Source organism: Marmota monax, unplaced genomic scaffold, assembly GCF_021218885.2.
Source record: "Marmota monax isolate L192 unplaced genomic scaffold, Marmota_monax_Labrador192_F-V1.1 WCK01_AAM20220418_F8-fsc00044, whole genome shotgun sequence".
Taxonomy (NCBI): domain Eukaryota; kingdom Metazoa; phylum Chordata; class Mammalia; order Rodentia; family Sciuridae; genus Marmota; species Marmota monax.
The window spans coordinates 16,175,310-16,191,477 of record NW_026695198.1 but is presented as its reverse complement, the minus strand read 5'-3'; the positions used below and the strand labels follow the sequence as shown (position 1 = coordinate 16,191,477).

The following is a 16,168-nucleotide window of genomic DNA, read 5'->3' as shown; positions in this document are numbered from 1 at the left end:
ATAAGAAGAAAGTATAAGACTTTTAGTTAAATAATTATTCTTGATTTTTCCCCTTAAGCAAAGCTTTACAGAGCCCTACGATATTCAAACTGTCATCCAACTTAAAAATTTTATCTACAAAAAAAAATGTATTTTAAAAAATTCATTTAAAGACTATTAAAACAATCAAAACTAAAACCAAGGGAGTTTGTAAGAAAATGCCAACATATAAACAGTCCAAAAAAGTGCCTTTGTTTTTGCTAACCAAGGTAGAATTATTTGCTTTAAAAAAATGAATATAGCATTGGTATGGTATTTGAGAAAATCCTTTTCTAGGGTTTCTTTGCTGGAAAATTCTTGTGCTGAGGATAAACAACTTTGGTTTCTCTTTGGTGCCTGAGATTTGAAAGGCAGAAGGAAGATTCAAATGGAGAGAATACTAGACCATTCAACAAATGACCACCTCAGGCATTTTGACGAACATGCCTAAGGAAATTCTGACGATACCACTAAAAAATTAATAAAGTTTAAATTTGATTATATATTCAAAGTCAAATTCAAGAATTAATCAAATATTTGTATATGAATATTCAAATTTCTGGAAGAAAAAGGTGACATGCTAATAGAAATAGCAAATATAAAACATTAAAATCACCTCATGTCAAGTAACTAATCCCTTCCCTTTGTTCTAATACAAGTATATTTGTTTAATGGTCAGCAAACAGCTGACAAACACATTAAAACACTCACAAAATTGACTAATAAGTAAAATAAACCCTAAATGAACAAAATGTAAAAGGATACTATTAACAGTTTTCCTCATTTTCAGTTTATTTTTATTAAACCTACAGAAATCAACAAAGTTAATCATCAAATGCAAAAGAGGATAAAAAGTAAACAATGAGGCAAATATGTTAATCTGTCTTAATAAAAACATCCCCAAAGTTAGATAAATAAATACTGTACAATTTAAGCAATTTTTATATTTGTGCTACAGCAAGAAACAGTTTACTTACCAGAAGTATTGTCATACTCCAAATGGTAACCATGAATAGATTTAAAAAAATAAAAAATAAAGTCCAGCTTTTTCCTTATAGTCATTACATAAAACAGTTTTTTAAGAAAACAGTTTTAAATTATAAAAGGAAAAAGGTAAATGAGTGTAAATTTTAATACTCAAGCACACACCCTGATACCTCACCACTTTTCTTGATGGATGGTACATGGTTTTCTGAAGTGCATCTTCTCTATGTGCAGCATCAGTAAAACCTTTTTATTTTCACTACTTTCATGTCTGTTTGTGGACTATACCATGGCAGTTCACCACCACCATGTTGAACTTATTTACACTGATGCTTTTAATAGTCCTTTTAATGTCCTGCCTAACATTAAATTATTTTTCTAAAATATTATTTTCTTTTCATTATTTATTTTAATAGCTCTAAAAGTGACTTTAGAACTATGCTCTTGAGGACACAGTTTCATTCTTTCCTTCTCAGCAATTTTGAAAACTTCCTGAGACAGACTGTAATGAATCTACTTGTTATATAGAAAAATTACTTTCTACACAATTTGCCTTTACACCTAGACCTTAAGGTTTTATTCAGCTGAGCATACAGTGGAAATATGTAAGACCTATTTAAGTAGTAACCTATGACTGAGCCCTTGTGTATCTGGAGTAAATGTTCTAGTACTCAAATTCATAGAATGGTCTTTCATAAAAATAAATAGCAACTAAAATATTACTGACTGAATATATAGTACAGGATTAAACATTTGAAATTTTGATAAATATATTTTTAAATAAGATAATTTATCCATTTAGTTTAACAAAAACTGAAAACTATAGAACACCTGGACATAATAACATTAATTTCAAAACTTAGTAGATTTATTTGCCAACTTAATTTCCATAATTAATAACAAATTAAATTTGTCTTAATCCAACCTACCTTCTTTCTAATGGCAAATGTGAGAATAAACCGGATTCTCTCAATAAGCCCACTGCAGATCTCCAGTGGTGATTTTCCAGTACTGAGGTATTCTACAAAAAGTATGTTTCTTAGTTACTTAATGGTAAGTCTCTTTCTAAACAAAGAATTATTTGTCAGTAATATTAATCTGGTCAAAATTCTAGCATTCATTGAGAATTTATTTTTGCTACTTTTATTTCTTCAAAATATGAAACATTTATTCTAAAATGCAAAAAAATCAGACTTTGATGATAAAATTGCACTAACCTTGTATAAAGTTGCCAAGTAATGGTTAGTTTTAATAAGGAAAGGTTGATTAACACCTGGATGATCCAGATCATGAGTGGCAGCTGCAATTAAGCTCAGCAAGATATCCCAAGGAGTTACAGAATTGGCAAGCTAAAGTGTGACAAAAGAATAATTAATCACATATTTGAAGTAAACTCTACACCACTAGAGTAGTTTTGAATTAGCAGCCAGTGGTAGTGTTGACAGTCTTCCCCCACTTCATATCATTTTTTTCAGGCAGACTATTCATTAATGCCACCAACACCTGCCAGGTACTACCTTATCAGGACACTGTGGCAGGCGTGATATAACAGTGTCCTATGGAGTTTACAGAGCTTATCTTTATACTGCTTCATTTTTAACACACTTACCTAAAATGATAGCTGAAGTATAAACCATTTATTTTTTAAATGGTTTTTGAAAAATGACAAACACAGGTGTGTGTATTTTCATTATTGGAGCTATTACAAAGTAGTAGAAGACCTATAATTTCCAGAGTGTTTATCTATCAATAAATTGGTCACTGGATTTCAATAATGTAATTTAAATGCAAGGTTATTACTGTAGTCCTAATATTTAAGGAAGCTACTGAGGAATCATGCAGGAAGAAGTCTAGGTCAAGTGTGTAATAAAATTCTCTCCCAATGGATGTATACATTCAGAACAAGGTACACACAAAGTCAAGTCACACAAGAGGGAAATCTGTAAACTGGCACTTATAGTTTTATCTTCAATAATCATTACCAAACTTATTTGATAAAATAAAACAACCTACAACAAAAAAGTCTAATATTAGCTGACTGAAATTCAACAATTAAATTAGTCACATTGAGTCTAGCATCTGCTCTCATGAACGCCCTCTTTTTCTGGCAAAATTCTACTTATCCTTATCCTATAAGGCCCAACTCCACTGACCCGCCCTCTAGCCACTTTCTCAGCAAAGGACTGGTTTGTGTTCCTGTAGCACTTCACAGGGCTGACCATCCTTGTGGTTTTCACGTTAGGTTCTGACATGTTCCACAACTAAAATTTCAAAGGTCAAAATTCATTTCTTATATATATTCTTTGTCATCAGCTATGTAGTCTGTACTCAGTGCAAGAATAATGTGCACATGATACATTCCACTTTGTGTTTGTGGAATTGCATGTATTTGTATGACACCAAAAAGATGATGTCTACTAGAGATAAGAGTCCTAAGTATAGAAAAGAAATCAGAGTTGAGAGAGAGATTTAGGAATCATCACCTGCAGATGTAACTGAGAGCCATGTGAGCCCATGAATGACATCCACCCCAGAATCTGCCTAGTAGTGCCCCTAGCATTACTTCAAAACAGTTCTCTCCCCTTATTCTGGCTAGATGTGAGGAGGAAAACAACTAAACCAGTTTGTGCCAGTTGAACTGAGAATACAGCCAGTCATCTGATCTTTCATGTCCCATTTTTTTAACTATATGTATCATGACTTTTTAAATATCATCTTTATTATGGTATAACTTCCATGCAGTAATAAAATATATACATTTTATGCATACAGTTTTGACACATGTATACTCTCAACTATCCCAATTTTTAAATTAAAAATTTTAAAAGGCCAAGCTGAAACCTTTCTTTGAGAACTTTGTGGGAGAAATTGATAAAGAACCTCTGTGCAAGTCTGGAAAATGAAATAATGGAGATAAATTCTCTGAAGCACAGAGGAGGGCTGACCTAAATAGAGAGGGCTCCTCCCACTCCCCATCTTCCACTGGCCACACCTAACTATAGCCAGGAGCTAGGAAATCTAAGAGATGGCAGGTTAAGCAGGCTGGGGAGGCTTGTGGATAAATGAAGACAAATGTGATTTTAAACACTTTTCATCATTAACAAACTCAATGAACTCTATAAAAGCCAAAGCTTTGATTAAGGACATAGAATCACTGAGCCCTCAATGCAGCAACTGCCTTCTCCCATACTACAGTTCACACTTAAAAACATACATACATCATTTCTCCCTTTAGTATTTACATTTTGTCTTCAAGACTGAACTTACATGGACTACAAAGAATTTTGTTCCAATTGAGCCTGATATCCTTGAATTATTGACAATGTTAATAATCATGGTTGTCACTGAGGAAGCTGTGATTTCTGCCTCTGTTTTCTATTTCATGTTTAGACTCACTCTTACATATGAGTTTAAATCAATTACTATATTAATTTAGCAATATCTGTGGAAGATTGGTTCTTGGCTGCCAGTGCAGCCAAGTCACGAACTTAGGAAAAAGTATCTGAAAGTAAATTCAAAGCAAATTTCTTACAATTTACACCTAAAGTCAAGGTCGACCTCTTACCTTAGGTTCCTTTAAGTAACAGTGCATGGCCTGAGTAACATCTGCAGCATGGACTGCATTATGATAAGGATTTTGACTGTGGTAATCTTCTTGAATCATAACTGCATCAAAGAAAAAAAGATCCCAATTGTACTGTAAATGGGTGACATGTAAAAGTACAAAAACTGTGATAATTGTCAGTTATCCACTCATATTTTAAAACTGTCCAGATTTGAAGAGATGATAATCAACTCACAATTCACATGTACTGTCTTTCATCTGAATATGTCTGACTAGATACATTCTGAGAAGTATGACATTAGGCAATTTCATTGTTGTGGGAACATCATCGAATGTACGTGCACAACTTTAGTGGCTACAATTCACTTGGGTATATGATCTCCTGGGACCACTGTCATACATACAGTCTGTCACTGACAAAAAGCTGTCACGTGGTGCACAATGGCAAATGTGTTTTAAGTAAAAAATTTTGAGTGGTTTGTTACAGAGCAATAGATAACTGATGAATCTGATAAAAAAAATTAAACAAGTTCTCATACAAATCTTATTATTGTTAAATGGGTTAGACTCACCTAAAAATCTACGAAGTTTCATCATATCTAAATGGAAGTACTCAATTAATCCATGAAGACTAAATAAATGAAAGGTTAAACTTACTAGACTATTTCCTAAAAAGAAAGAAGAGATATTACATTAGTAGAAAACATATAAAGTAACATAATTAACACTGCACTTTCCAATTTGGATTTTGAATACAAAACTCAGAAAGTAAGTATCCTCACTCCTACTTTTGGTCTACCTAATTGTTTTTAATTTTACCTGTTATGAACTTCAAATGTAACAATTTTGTTCTACTCTAAGGGGGGAAAAATAACCTTTCATTGTTTCAGTTTTCTACAACCGAAAAACTGAAAAACTGAAAAAAAATAAATAAATAAACCTTTCAGATAGATTATTTTTTTTAAAGTCACCAAAATAATTAGAAAACTTTGATAACTGCCACACACTGATTAAGCCAATTCAACTTCCCAAAGCACCTAAAACATGGTTGCTTTTAACCCCTTCTTCTAATATGCCCTCTATCACCTCGATTTAACTAAAACTGGCTTTCCCTGAGCAAAGGTCTTGGCTGCAACCTTGTTGGGTGAAGGCTATTTATTCTTAGGTACTCAGGGCAAGGCAGATCAGTGACCTCTTCAAGTGCCCCAGGATCAAAACTATACACTCAATCACTTGCCTTTTCCATATTTGCAGCAGAAAATCTAAGAGTTCTTTGCAGGGGGAAATTGGAAAATTCTGTCCCTAAAGATTCATGGTCAACAATGCCCAGCAATCTTACTGTTTTTCCAGTGAACTGGGAAATGTTTATTTTCAAGACTTTTCTACTCTTCTCAAACTTTCAGCATACTCACTGCCCATCTACTACTCCTCATTCTTCACAGTCTCCTACTTCACAGAAAAACCACAAGCCCTCAAGTTTCCCTTTTAGTCAAAAGCAAATCCATCCACACCTCCTCAAGGAAGGTCCCTTTCTAGTTCCATCAGAGACACCTACTATCATGCAAATCAATCAGTGTCTTTCTCCTATATTGTTCCAATAGGCATCAGCATTCAAACCTTCTCTAAATTCCCATTTCTTTCAAACAACAAAGAATCTGGGCTTCTCTCAGCTACTCTATCCCCTACACAGCCAAGTCTTCATCCTCAACTTCCACTCCTTTATCACTGAATGACAAGAGTCATATCAAGTACAGAAATCACATTTGGAAAACGTACTATCCTTATCATGATTAGTTTTCCCTTCCATGCTATAGCTCTCCATTTTTTATCTTATATTTATCAAAGTTTTAGAGACTTCTTCTAAAGGACACATACAGATATTAAATAGACTATGTTTTAAAGGGGTATGATGTCAGAAATTACTGCCAACTGCTACCCTTCAGATAACAACATATACAGTATTCTAATATTCTTTGAAGAAGTTTATTATTCTTACTAAGATGTAAAAAAGATTAACTAGTTCCAAATTGAAATTTTATAGTATTAATATTTAAGAAGGATAATAAAGGACTAGTTAACTGAATTTGTAATCCAAAACAGACTAAATACAATTGTCAATAGAAATCATAGCTGAGAAAAAAAAGTAAATTAACTGGAGTAATATTTGCCATGAGCAACATTAGAAAGGATGTGGTGAGCCAGAGATTCCTTTTCAGGAGTACCTGGCATATCACCTTCACATGGAAAGAGGAAAAAAAAATTAAACCTTTTACTTTTAGAATAGATTCAAGTCCTAATAACACCCTACTGGAACAAACACAAATCCACATGATTTGGAACCATTTGTGAAAAAGTTGAGTTTTATTCCCACAGTTACTGCTGGAATAACCAAGTTTTCTTCAGTTATGTACATAGATATTTTAGAATGGTATATTCATTCTGTGTATTCAGGTTATCATACAGTTCTTCCAAGTCATTGTCCAAATCTAACAAAACAAATCACCAATTTCTATGGTCTAGAATAAGTTTTACAAAAGCTAGGACCTAAGGGAGAAATATCTTCTTCTGGAATTCAGGCAAACAATGGTAAGAGACACACACAATATCCTCCACTAAGAACTTTCCAGGAATCTGTCAAGAACTAATCAATTCAAGTGTACTTCCCATATCAAACTGAAAAACTGCATGCATACTTCTTCCCTTTTTCAGTTCAAAAAACACTGAGTATTTTAATACAGTGAATGAGAATACAAGTCGATAAAACATTTCAAAACAAGACATGCTTAGTTGTATTAAACAAACAAACAACAACAAAAAAAAAAAACACAGGAGAACTTATTTTTAAAAATGGAAAGGAAAATAAACACTTTCTTGAAAAAGAAAACTGTAATTATAGAAAAGCTCTCTCATAAAAATATACCAAAAGATGGAACTGCCTAAGGTTTAGTGGCCCTCAATGGTTTTTAGAAAGTGATCCTCCAGAGCCAGTGCCACAACACAGGCTGGCACATAGTGTCCTTAGGAACCAGGAAACTCTCTGGGGCAGCAACCTATATCTTGCTCCCACAGCATCACTTCACTCTCATCCCTGTAAAAGGAGCATCAAGTATATCTAGCAGACAGTAACTATTTTCCTCCTTGGAGCAGACAGCTGGGGACCATTTGTCTTGGCATGAATCACCGAGTTTTGCCTCCTACTCCTCCCTGTCCTCTTCCTAGTATCATCTGGGGAATTACCAGAGTAAGAAATACAAGAAAACACCAGATCAATAAGCAAGAAGGGGAAACTATACACTTGGATACCAAGAACACATATCCGGAATTAGTTTCAGGGTAAATAGTGTTTAAAGGAAATCCATTATGATTGCATAATGCAAGTTGATGAAATTCCTTCTGACCATTTGTTCAATAACATCTCTTTAAGTAGAGAATTTCTATAACTTTTAGGTAGCTGTAATTGACCGTGTGCATCACCTCCTATAAAACAAAGGTGGCTAACCATGGGCAGATTATACTAACCCCTCATGATCTGGAATCAACACTAACAAGTAGCCATTCAACCACCTTCTCCACAATTGCAGATGAAGAAGTTACATAATCAAAGCGAAGGTAAAGTGCTAAGTTAACTAATATAGATTGGAGGCTATCACTTCTGACCACCCTACATAATGCCAAGCTTACTTCTACTTGCATCCCTGAGTCCCTGTTGAGGACTTCTAAAAAATAAAATTTAGAGGTGAACAATCAACCATTTCAATTAATGACAGGCATCTCAGCAGCCCAATAATAGACTATGAGCTGACAGGTTATATAAGGCTAAACCTTAAAGGTGTTTCATTTGTATTTATTTGATATAATAACTAAAGTAATATTTGTATTGAGTTATGAAAGGAAAATATTCCAGATCTAGAAGGAGGTAGTCACCTGATATCTCACTACCTGTGTTTTCAAGAAAGCCCATGGGAAGACCAACTGTTAGTGACATTTGAGCCTTTTTAGCACTGACTGCCAAGGTGGGGGCAGGGAGAGCAATAGGACACCTAATCACCAAAGGGCAAAGGAGAGGTGGAAGAAAAACAGACAGGGAAGAAAAATAAAAAGGGAAATGGAAGGTGACTTTGCTGATAAAGGCAAACTTCACTGTCTTGACCGTTTTGCCAAGCATAAGTCCACTCTATTTCCTGGCTACAAAGCAGAAGGTGCGCAGAGAGGTACTTTCTGTACCCATGGCATACAGCCTAGAGGAAATAATGGGGTGATGCTATAAGGCCCACATTGATGCTCGAGATAAAGCTGTGTTTATTTGTCCATTTTATATATTGGCTTCTTATGAAAGGAGCTTCACCCCAAAGTGAAATAAGCAAAAGCAGGTGATTTCAAAGGACAGCAGCAAGCCACATATTTATTTTGTCATTACAAACAGTCAGAACTGACTTCCTTTCCATGTACTTTCTACTTTGCTTCATTTTATTAAAAAGCTATTTAGAAAAAAAGGGGAAAAAGCTAGAGGAACTGCATATACCACGATGAATTACACGAAAATATTTATCCTAAATAAAAGATATTCCCAAAGGGAATCCAGTTTGGGTTCCCAAAGAAAATAGTGAACCATGGCATCTCCAACCCAAACAAAACTAAACCAAACTCTGGAGTGGGTGGGACAGATCAGATCACCTATAAGCATCTTATTCAAACCACTTTTACTCCATAGAGATTCCAATACATTCTCCTAAGCTACAAACTCTTCCTATCCACTGTGAGAGGCAGTGCCAGAGGGAACCATTGCTGCTGACTGTAACATGACATGTCTGTCTCTCAAGAACACAGAGAAAGCAAGCCTGGGAACCACAGCACTTCAGGAAAGGATGCATCTCAAGTGGCAGCCAAGCCACCAATCACCTGGAATACACAGGGATACAGCACCAGAAGAGGTCACTATAAATAGCCACAATCTAAAAGAAACCAAAAAGGGAAAGTTGAGCCCATAATGAGATAATAAGGCTTACTCTGGGTAATTAAAAATAGTTGCAATAACTGCCAACTGGCTGCATCATCATGATGATGAGTTTTGATTACTGCTTAGGGTAATAATAAAAGCACAGAATTGTGAGATTGTCAACATTTAGAGAAGTCACTAAAAAAACAAACAAACAAACAAACAAAAAAACCCACAAAATGATGCTCCCTCTGCCAGCAGAGGGCTCATAACCTGAGTCAATGAAAGCAACAGCCCACCAGGGGCTGTACCATTAATGCAGTAATCTAGAGGCTACATTAACTTGAGTAAGTCAAATTCTTCACTTACCATTTGTTAGTCTATCAAATAGAAAGATATCAAAATTCCAATTTCCAACTTTTTCCAGCATACACTGAAATGAAAACCAAACATTCCTACTGTAATTTAATTTTAATAACATTCTCTGTCTTTTGTAGATAGTCCATAGAGAAGTTAATGAAAATGGAAAGTGACTGATGTACTTCCAGAAATACCAAGTATCATTCTTCTTTTGGCTCCAAAAAATGCCCAAAGATATAAACTCAATTTGAAAAATAAAATCATTATTCTGTTTTTCAATTAATGAATGTACAGGTAGACAGGTCTTAGTCTTTCAACTTATTCCTATAGTCCCACAAAATTTCAAGAATTCTAAGATAATTTAAACATCACAGAAGTGTGATTTATACGTTGCATGAACTAAAAACTAGATTTTTAAAAATCTAGTAAAACTGAATTAAAATGGCTACCTTAACACTGACACCCACTACAAGCAGGCATTATTTTCCATCCTCAGTCTACAGATGGGAAAATAGGTAAAACTTAGCATTAATATGCTCAGCTAGAAAGTGAAAGAGATGGGATCTTAGTCTGGTTCTGGAACTCAGGCACCTGACATTAATACTATACCAAACATAAATTATCTATTATTCATGTTTTTAAAAACATTACCAACTTAAGGGACATTTATTATCTTTAAAAAGCATTTTAGAGCTATTAATAGAACTTACTACATGAACTTTTATGAGGATGTGTACTTTAGCCAACCAAAAAAGATCCTAAAAAAACAAATATTTTTATACCATAAATTCTTGGGCACTCTTTTTTATTGGTAGTGTCTGGGATAAAACTCAAGGCTTTGCATATCTTTTGTTCTCAGCCCACATCACATATTCTTTTTTTTTTTTTTTTTTAAGAGACAGAAATGGTACCTTGATTTGATCATTACACAACATATACAGGTATTGAATTGTTATACTGTACCTCATAAACATGTACAAATGTGTGTCAATTAAAAACAAGTATTCGATTTAAAAAATTCTATCTGACAACATTTTTGGTCTCTGCCAGTAAAGTGGCAATAGTAAAAAATATCAAACATTTACAAACTTGTGTGTCATCCTTGCCCAGGGTCTGTGCTAATCTTCTCTGCATCGTTCCAGTTTTAGGTATGTGTGCTGCCGAAAAGAGCACTAAACCACATACTCTCAACCTGAACATCTTGTGGACTTTTTCAAGAACAAGATTTTATTCTATTTCCAGAAATTAAATGTTATATACATTGTGTATAAACTGACAGAAGCAATACTAAGATAGTACTAATAGAGTTTGTTAAAATTATGATGGTACTCATATAAGCAATAATACACAGATCACATTCTCATTTTATAAAGCCAAGCTTGTAAACTTTTCAAAATTTAAAAAAAGTATGAGCAGTTTCCACTGATTTCTTTCATCAAAAAGCAAATGTTTTTCACATTAATGTGATTGTTACGAAGGTACCCCCAAAATTTACAAAATCTAAATAAAAAATAGTTTATAAAATTTGGCCTATAAAACTAAGTCAAACAATAGTTTAAAATACACTAAAATTCAAGATTATTTAAAATCCTCATTTGGTCAAGAATAAGTTCATTTAACTTCAATCTGAATTATGACATCAGCTCTAAATACATAAAAATGAAGCAAATAAAGCTCACATTCATTGGGTTTAGCTAAGAAATGTCTAACTCCTCAAAATCTCTCTCTCTTTGGTACTGGGAATTGAACCCAGAGGTCCTTAATTACCGAGTTACATCTCCAGCCCCTTCTATTTTTTTTTTTTTTTTTATTCTGAGACAAGGGTCTCTCTAAATTGCTGAGGTTGGCATCAAACATATGATCTTCCTGCCTTAACCTCCTCCTGTGCCACTGAGATTACAGGTGTGTGCCACAACACCCAGCCAAAAATCTGTTGGCTGAAAGACACTATGCAAAACACATTTGAAAATCATGAAACCTAACTTCTTGTGCTAGGTTACCCCTACCCAGCTGGGTGAATTCAGACAACTCCTTTATGCTCTCTATGCTTTTCCTTATCAATAATCTCAAATATTCAGGTAATCTCTAATTGAATTATTATATTGTACCTCATAAACATGTACAAATGTGTCAATTAAAAACAAGTATTCGGGGCTAGGGATGTGGCTCAAGTGGTAGCGCGCTCGCCTGGCATGCGTGCGGCCCGGGTTCGATCCTCAGCACCACATACAAACAAAGATGTTGTGTCCGCCGAAAAATAAATAAATAAATATTTAAAAAAAAAAAAAAAAAAAAAAACAAGTATTCAATTTAAAAAATTCTATCTGACAACATTTTTGGTCTCTGCCAGTAAAGTGGCAATAATAAAAAACATCAAACATTCACAAACTTGAATGTTCTTCCCGCATTAAGATTTGGTACAATCTTATAACTTAATGTTCTATTGACCTACTTATTACTTAATGTTGTGATAAATGGAAATATTTTCACTCTTTTAGTTATTTCAGAAATTTCTCTTGCTCTGTCATCCCTAATTACAGAACAAAAAGTTGCTCTGAAGAAAAAAAAAATCTGAAAAATTGGCTCAATTGCTTTTTTGCAGACAGAAATAGGGATCTACAAATCAGTACTGCATGGGGAAAAAAGGGCCTCAGTAGACATGTCAAGCAATTATTGAGAAAGCTGTACACACCTTGGCTTGTCCATTATAATCATCATCTAAAATGTTTAGAGAACTGGAAGCAGTAGTACCACGGAAAAAGCGTGAGGATCTGAGATACCGCTGGAAACTTAGTAACCGCCTAATATTCCTTGCAGAGACAGACACTTCAAATTCAGATTGAGCTGAAATAAAAGAAGTAAAAGGTAAGAAGAGCAACTCATATTTGTACATATGCTACATTTACAACACTCCTAGTTATACACAAGTATTTTTAAAAATTTATTAATCATTATGCCACATTTCTAGGAGAGAAGAGGTATTTTATTTCTATTTTCAATTGAAAAACTAAGAATGAAAAAGTAAATGGTCAATTCTGGCAGGATTTAGAAAAGAGGATGACAAATCAGTTTTTTTCTAATTCACTGGCTCCCCGTCATCTTATTATGAACTCCATCTCTTTACCCTAGAAAAGAAGGCTGCATGTTCCAGGTTTTAGCTCTCTCCGGACTCAACTTGGGTGTCACCTTTTCTGGGAAGCACACCTGAATGCACTCTCCTCCATCTCAAAGAGGTAGGAGGCACCTTCTCTGGGTCCAAAAGCACCCCACACATTCATGCATTACAGTACTTCTGATAATATATTATAATTGCTTATGTGTCTGTCTCATCAACAAATGATGAGTTTCAATACAGGCAAAACATATTTTTTTTCATCTCTGTTTTCCCAAGTCTAACAAGAATGTCACATATATAGTAGGTAGTTATAAAACACATTGTATAAAGGTATATTATTTTTGAAATATCTGAGAGGTTCTCACACACCCAAATAAACCAGAAGTAAAATAATGCACACTCTTATTTGATCTACTTCTCCCATTTTTCATTCTACTGAGTCTAAAATACAAAGTATGTGAAACAACTGTGGAGTTAACTTTCTGATCTTTATCAATATAATGTACATAAAACATAATAGACTCAAAATGGTAAAATATTAAATGATCATGTTTAAATTAAAATTAGTCTGAGGAAATGAGGGTAGATTAAATTCTATTAACACAATGTTCCAAGTGCTTTGTAAAAAGTATCTTACTCAAAAAAAAGGGGGGGAGGTAAATATTATCCGTATCCCCCCTGTATACCTGAGAACACTTATTAAGTCTCTGCTAAAACACATTTATCTATCTTCTATATTTCAATTCTTTTTAACTATTACTAATTCCTTTTGCTTGCTCTTCTCATTTCTTTCTCCATACCCACTCTTTCTAGTGTAGACTATTTTGTTTTCCTTCCCCGTGTCTTCATTTCTGTGATATATTTGAAATTTTGTCTTTACCATTTCCTGATTCTGAATGCATGTTTCAACTCCTTCCTTGAGTTCATGAATTAGTGCTCTATTGGTAAATTTTTTGTTTCATTTAGTTTTTTAAGTGAGTGGTAGAGAGTTTAGTCCCAATTTTCATCTGTTCTATAGCAATGTTTTCCTATCAAGTGCTCTACAACCACTAAGTTCTGCTGCTCTCTCCCACTGTTTTACTTCATTAAATTACCTGATATGCCAGTGTTTGTTTGTTTTTTTAAGAGTCATTACTGAAAGGGATGAGTTTTCCTGGACCTACTCTTTGCCCAAGTTCTCTGAGGGCATGAAGGGCAGGTGCTGGGAGAGGACAGAGGAGCCCTCTGAGCTTCACTACCAAACGGTGCTCTCCTTCTTGCCAAAGAAACATAATGCTTCTTGCAAGTATGCCAGTGCCGTTTCTCTAAACCAAATCTGGCCCAAGGGAACTACACTTACCCCTACTCATTCCACATTCTGGATTAGACTTAGCAAATAAAATATTTAGCTTTGTATTTCAGGGTGAGCTCTGTGCCCCACCCCACATATGCTTTATAAAATCATTATTCAGACTTCTTTGTAGTTTAACATATGGTCTAGACTTGAGAATGGCCCATGTGCACCTGAGAAGAATGTGTGCTCTGCTATAACTCCAAATGGATTATAGTGTTGCTAAAGTCTGCTATTTCTTTACTAATCTTTGGTCTAGTTCTAACCGTTCTAGAAAATGTGGCAGTAAAGTTTCCATTATTGTAGAATTGTCTCTTTCTTTAATTCTTGTATTTTGGAGATCTGTGGTTATACATGTATATAACTGTCATATTTTCTTGTTGGATTGAAAATTTTACCAATATAAAATGTCCTTTGTCTCCCACAGCCTTTTTTCTTAAAGATCGTTTTGTCTGACAATAATAGAACTACTCCCAATCTCCTCATTATGATTTATATGGTATATCCTTTCACATTCTTATTATTTCAACCTCTTTGTGTCCTTTCTCTTAAAGTGAGTCTTTTTACTCAACAGCTAGAATTTGTCTTATTCCTTTTGTATGTCGAATACCTGAGTCTGGATAATAAATTAAAAAAAAAAACCAAAAAACAGAGATTCATCTCCTGTAGTTCTGTAGGCTGGGAAGTCCAAAACTGAGGGGCCGGATCTGTAAGAACCTCCTTGCTGCATTGTCCCACAGCAGAAGGAAGAGGGAAAAGAACATGTGCAAGCAAGAGAACAAGACAGACCTTGTCCTCTTACAGGACCTCACTCCCAGGATAACTAATCCAATCTCATGGTAACAACATTATCCAAAAAGGCAGAGCCCTCAGGGCCTAGTCACCTCTTAAAGGTCCTATCTCTCAACACTGTGGCACTGAAGATTAAGTTTCCAACTCAAGAACTTTGGGGGACATATTCAAATCGTATCAAGCTGTGTTTTTTAAAGCCAACCTGTTGATCTCTGCCTTTAAAGAGAAAAAAAAATAGTTAATTAACATTTCAGTACTATTACTAAGAAAGAAGGATTTACTTTTGCCATTTGCCATGTTTTCTGTTTCTTCTATGTTTTTCGTTCCTTAATTTCTCCATTATCTACTGCCTTTAAAAAATTTTGTTGATGATTTTCCTAGTGTTCCAGTTTGATTCCTTCTTCTTTCCTCTTCTGTATAATTTTTAATCATTTTCCCAGTGATTACCTTGGGTATTACAATTAACCTTTGAACTTTACAATAAGTTAGTTTGCCTACCAACTTAGTTTCAATGGTAAAACATTCTGCTCCTTTATATCTCCATTCTCTCCCTTTATATTGTTATTGCCATAGATTACATATTTAAACATTGTATGCCTATTAAGATAGACAAAATAACTGTTATATGTATTTGCCTTTTAAATCACATAGGGAAAAAAGGAGTTACAAATCCAAAGTACAGTAATACTGGCTTTTGTATTTACCTACGTACTTGCCTTTACCAATGCTCTTTATTTGTTCTTATGGCTTTGGGTAACTGCTAGCATTCTTTCATTTCCGCCTAAAGGACTCCCCGCTTTAGCATTGCCAGTAGGATAACTCTATTGGTAACGAAATCCCTTGTCTTCTATCTTTCTGACTAAGTGTTAATCGGAGTCTCCTTTATTCTTGAAAGATAGTTTTTACTAGATATAGAATTATTGGTTAATAGTTTTTTTTTTTAAATTCCCTATCATCCCACTGCCTTTGGGCCTCTAAGTTTTTGAATGAGAAATTAGCTGTTAATTTTATTCAAGGTTCCTTTAGTGAGGCAAGTTGCTTCTCTCTTGCTGCTTTCAGAATTCTCTT

The 16,168-nt window shown here is 34.4% G+C and overlaps 1 protein-coding gene and 1 non-coding gene across 7 annotated transcripts in view; both read right to left on the bottom strand.

Annotated features, from left to right (window-relative positions):
• Nucleotides 1-16,168, bottom strand: part of Pde7a (phosphodiesterase 7A) — a 112,130-nt gene that overhangs the window by 12,358 nt on the left and 83,604 nt on the right. For all 6 annotated transcript variants that reach the window (XR_006848242.2, XR_006848244.2, XR_006848243.2 and 3 more), the window contains exons 4-9: nt 12,556-12,707; nt 9,873-9,936; nt 5,140-5,235; nt 4,568-4,668; nt 2,220-2,351; nt 1,932-2,023 (exon numbers count right to left, since the gene is read on the bottom strand). Coding sequence is in view for 2 of the 6 variants with exons in the window: in XM_046428509.2 (XP_046284465.1) it covers nt 1,932-2,023; nt 2,220-2,351; nt 4,568-4,668; nt 5,140-5,235; nt 9,873-9,936; nt 12,556-12,707 (637 nt within the window). In the remaining 4 variants the exon portion in view is untranslated. The remainder of the gene's footprint in view (nt 1-1,931; nt 2,024-2,219; nt 2,352-4,567; nt 4,669-5,139; nt 5,236-9,872; nt 9,937-12,555; nt 12,708-16,168) is intronic.
• LOC124082170 (U6 spliceosomal RNA) lies at nt 10,929-11,036 on the bottom strand. Its single transcript, XR_006848286.1, has one exon. It is a non-coding gene; the product is annotated as a U6 spliceosomal RNA (small nuclear RNA).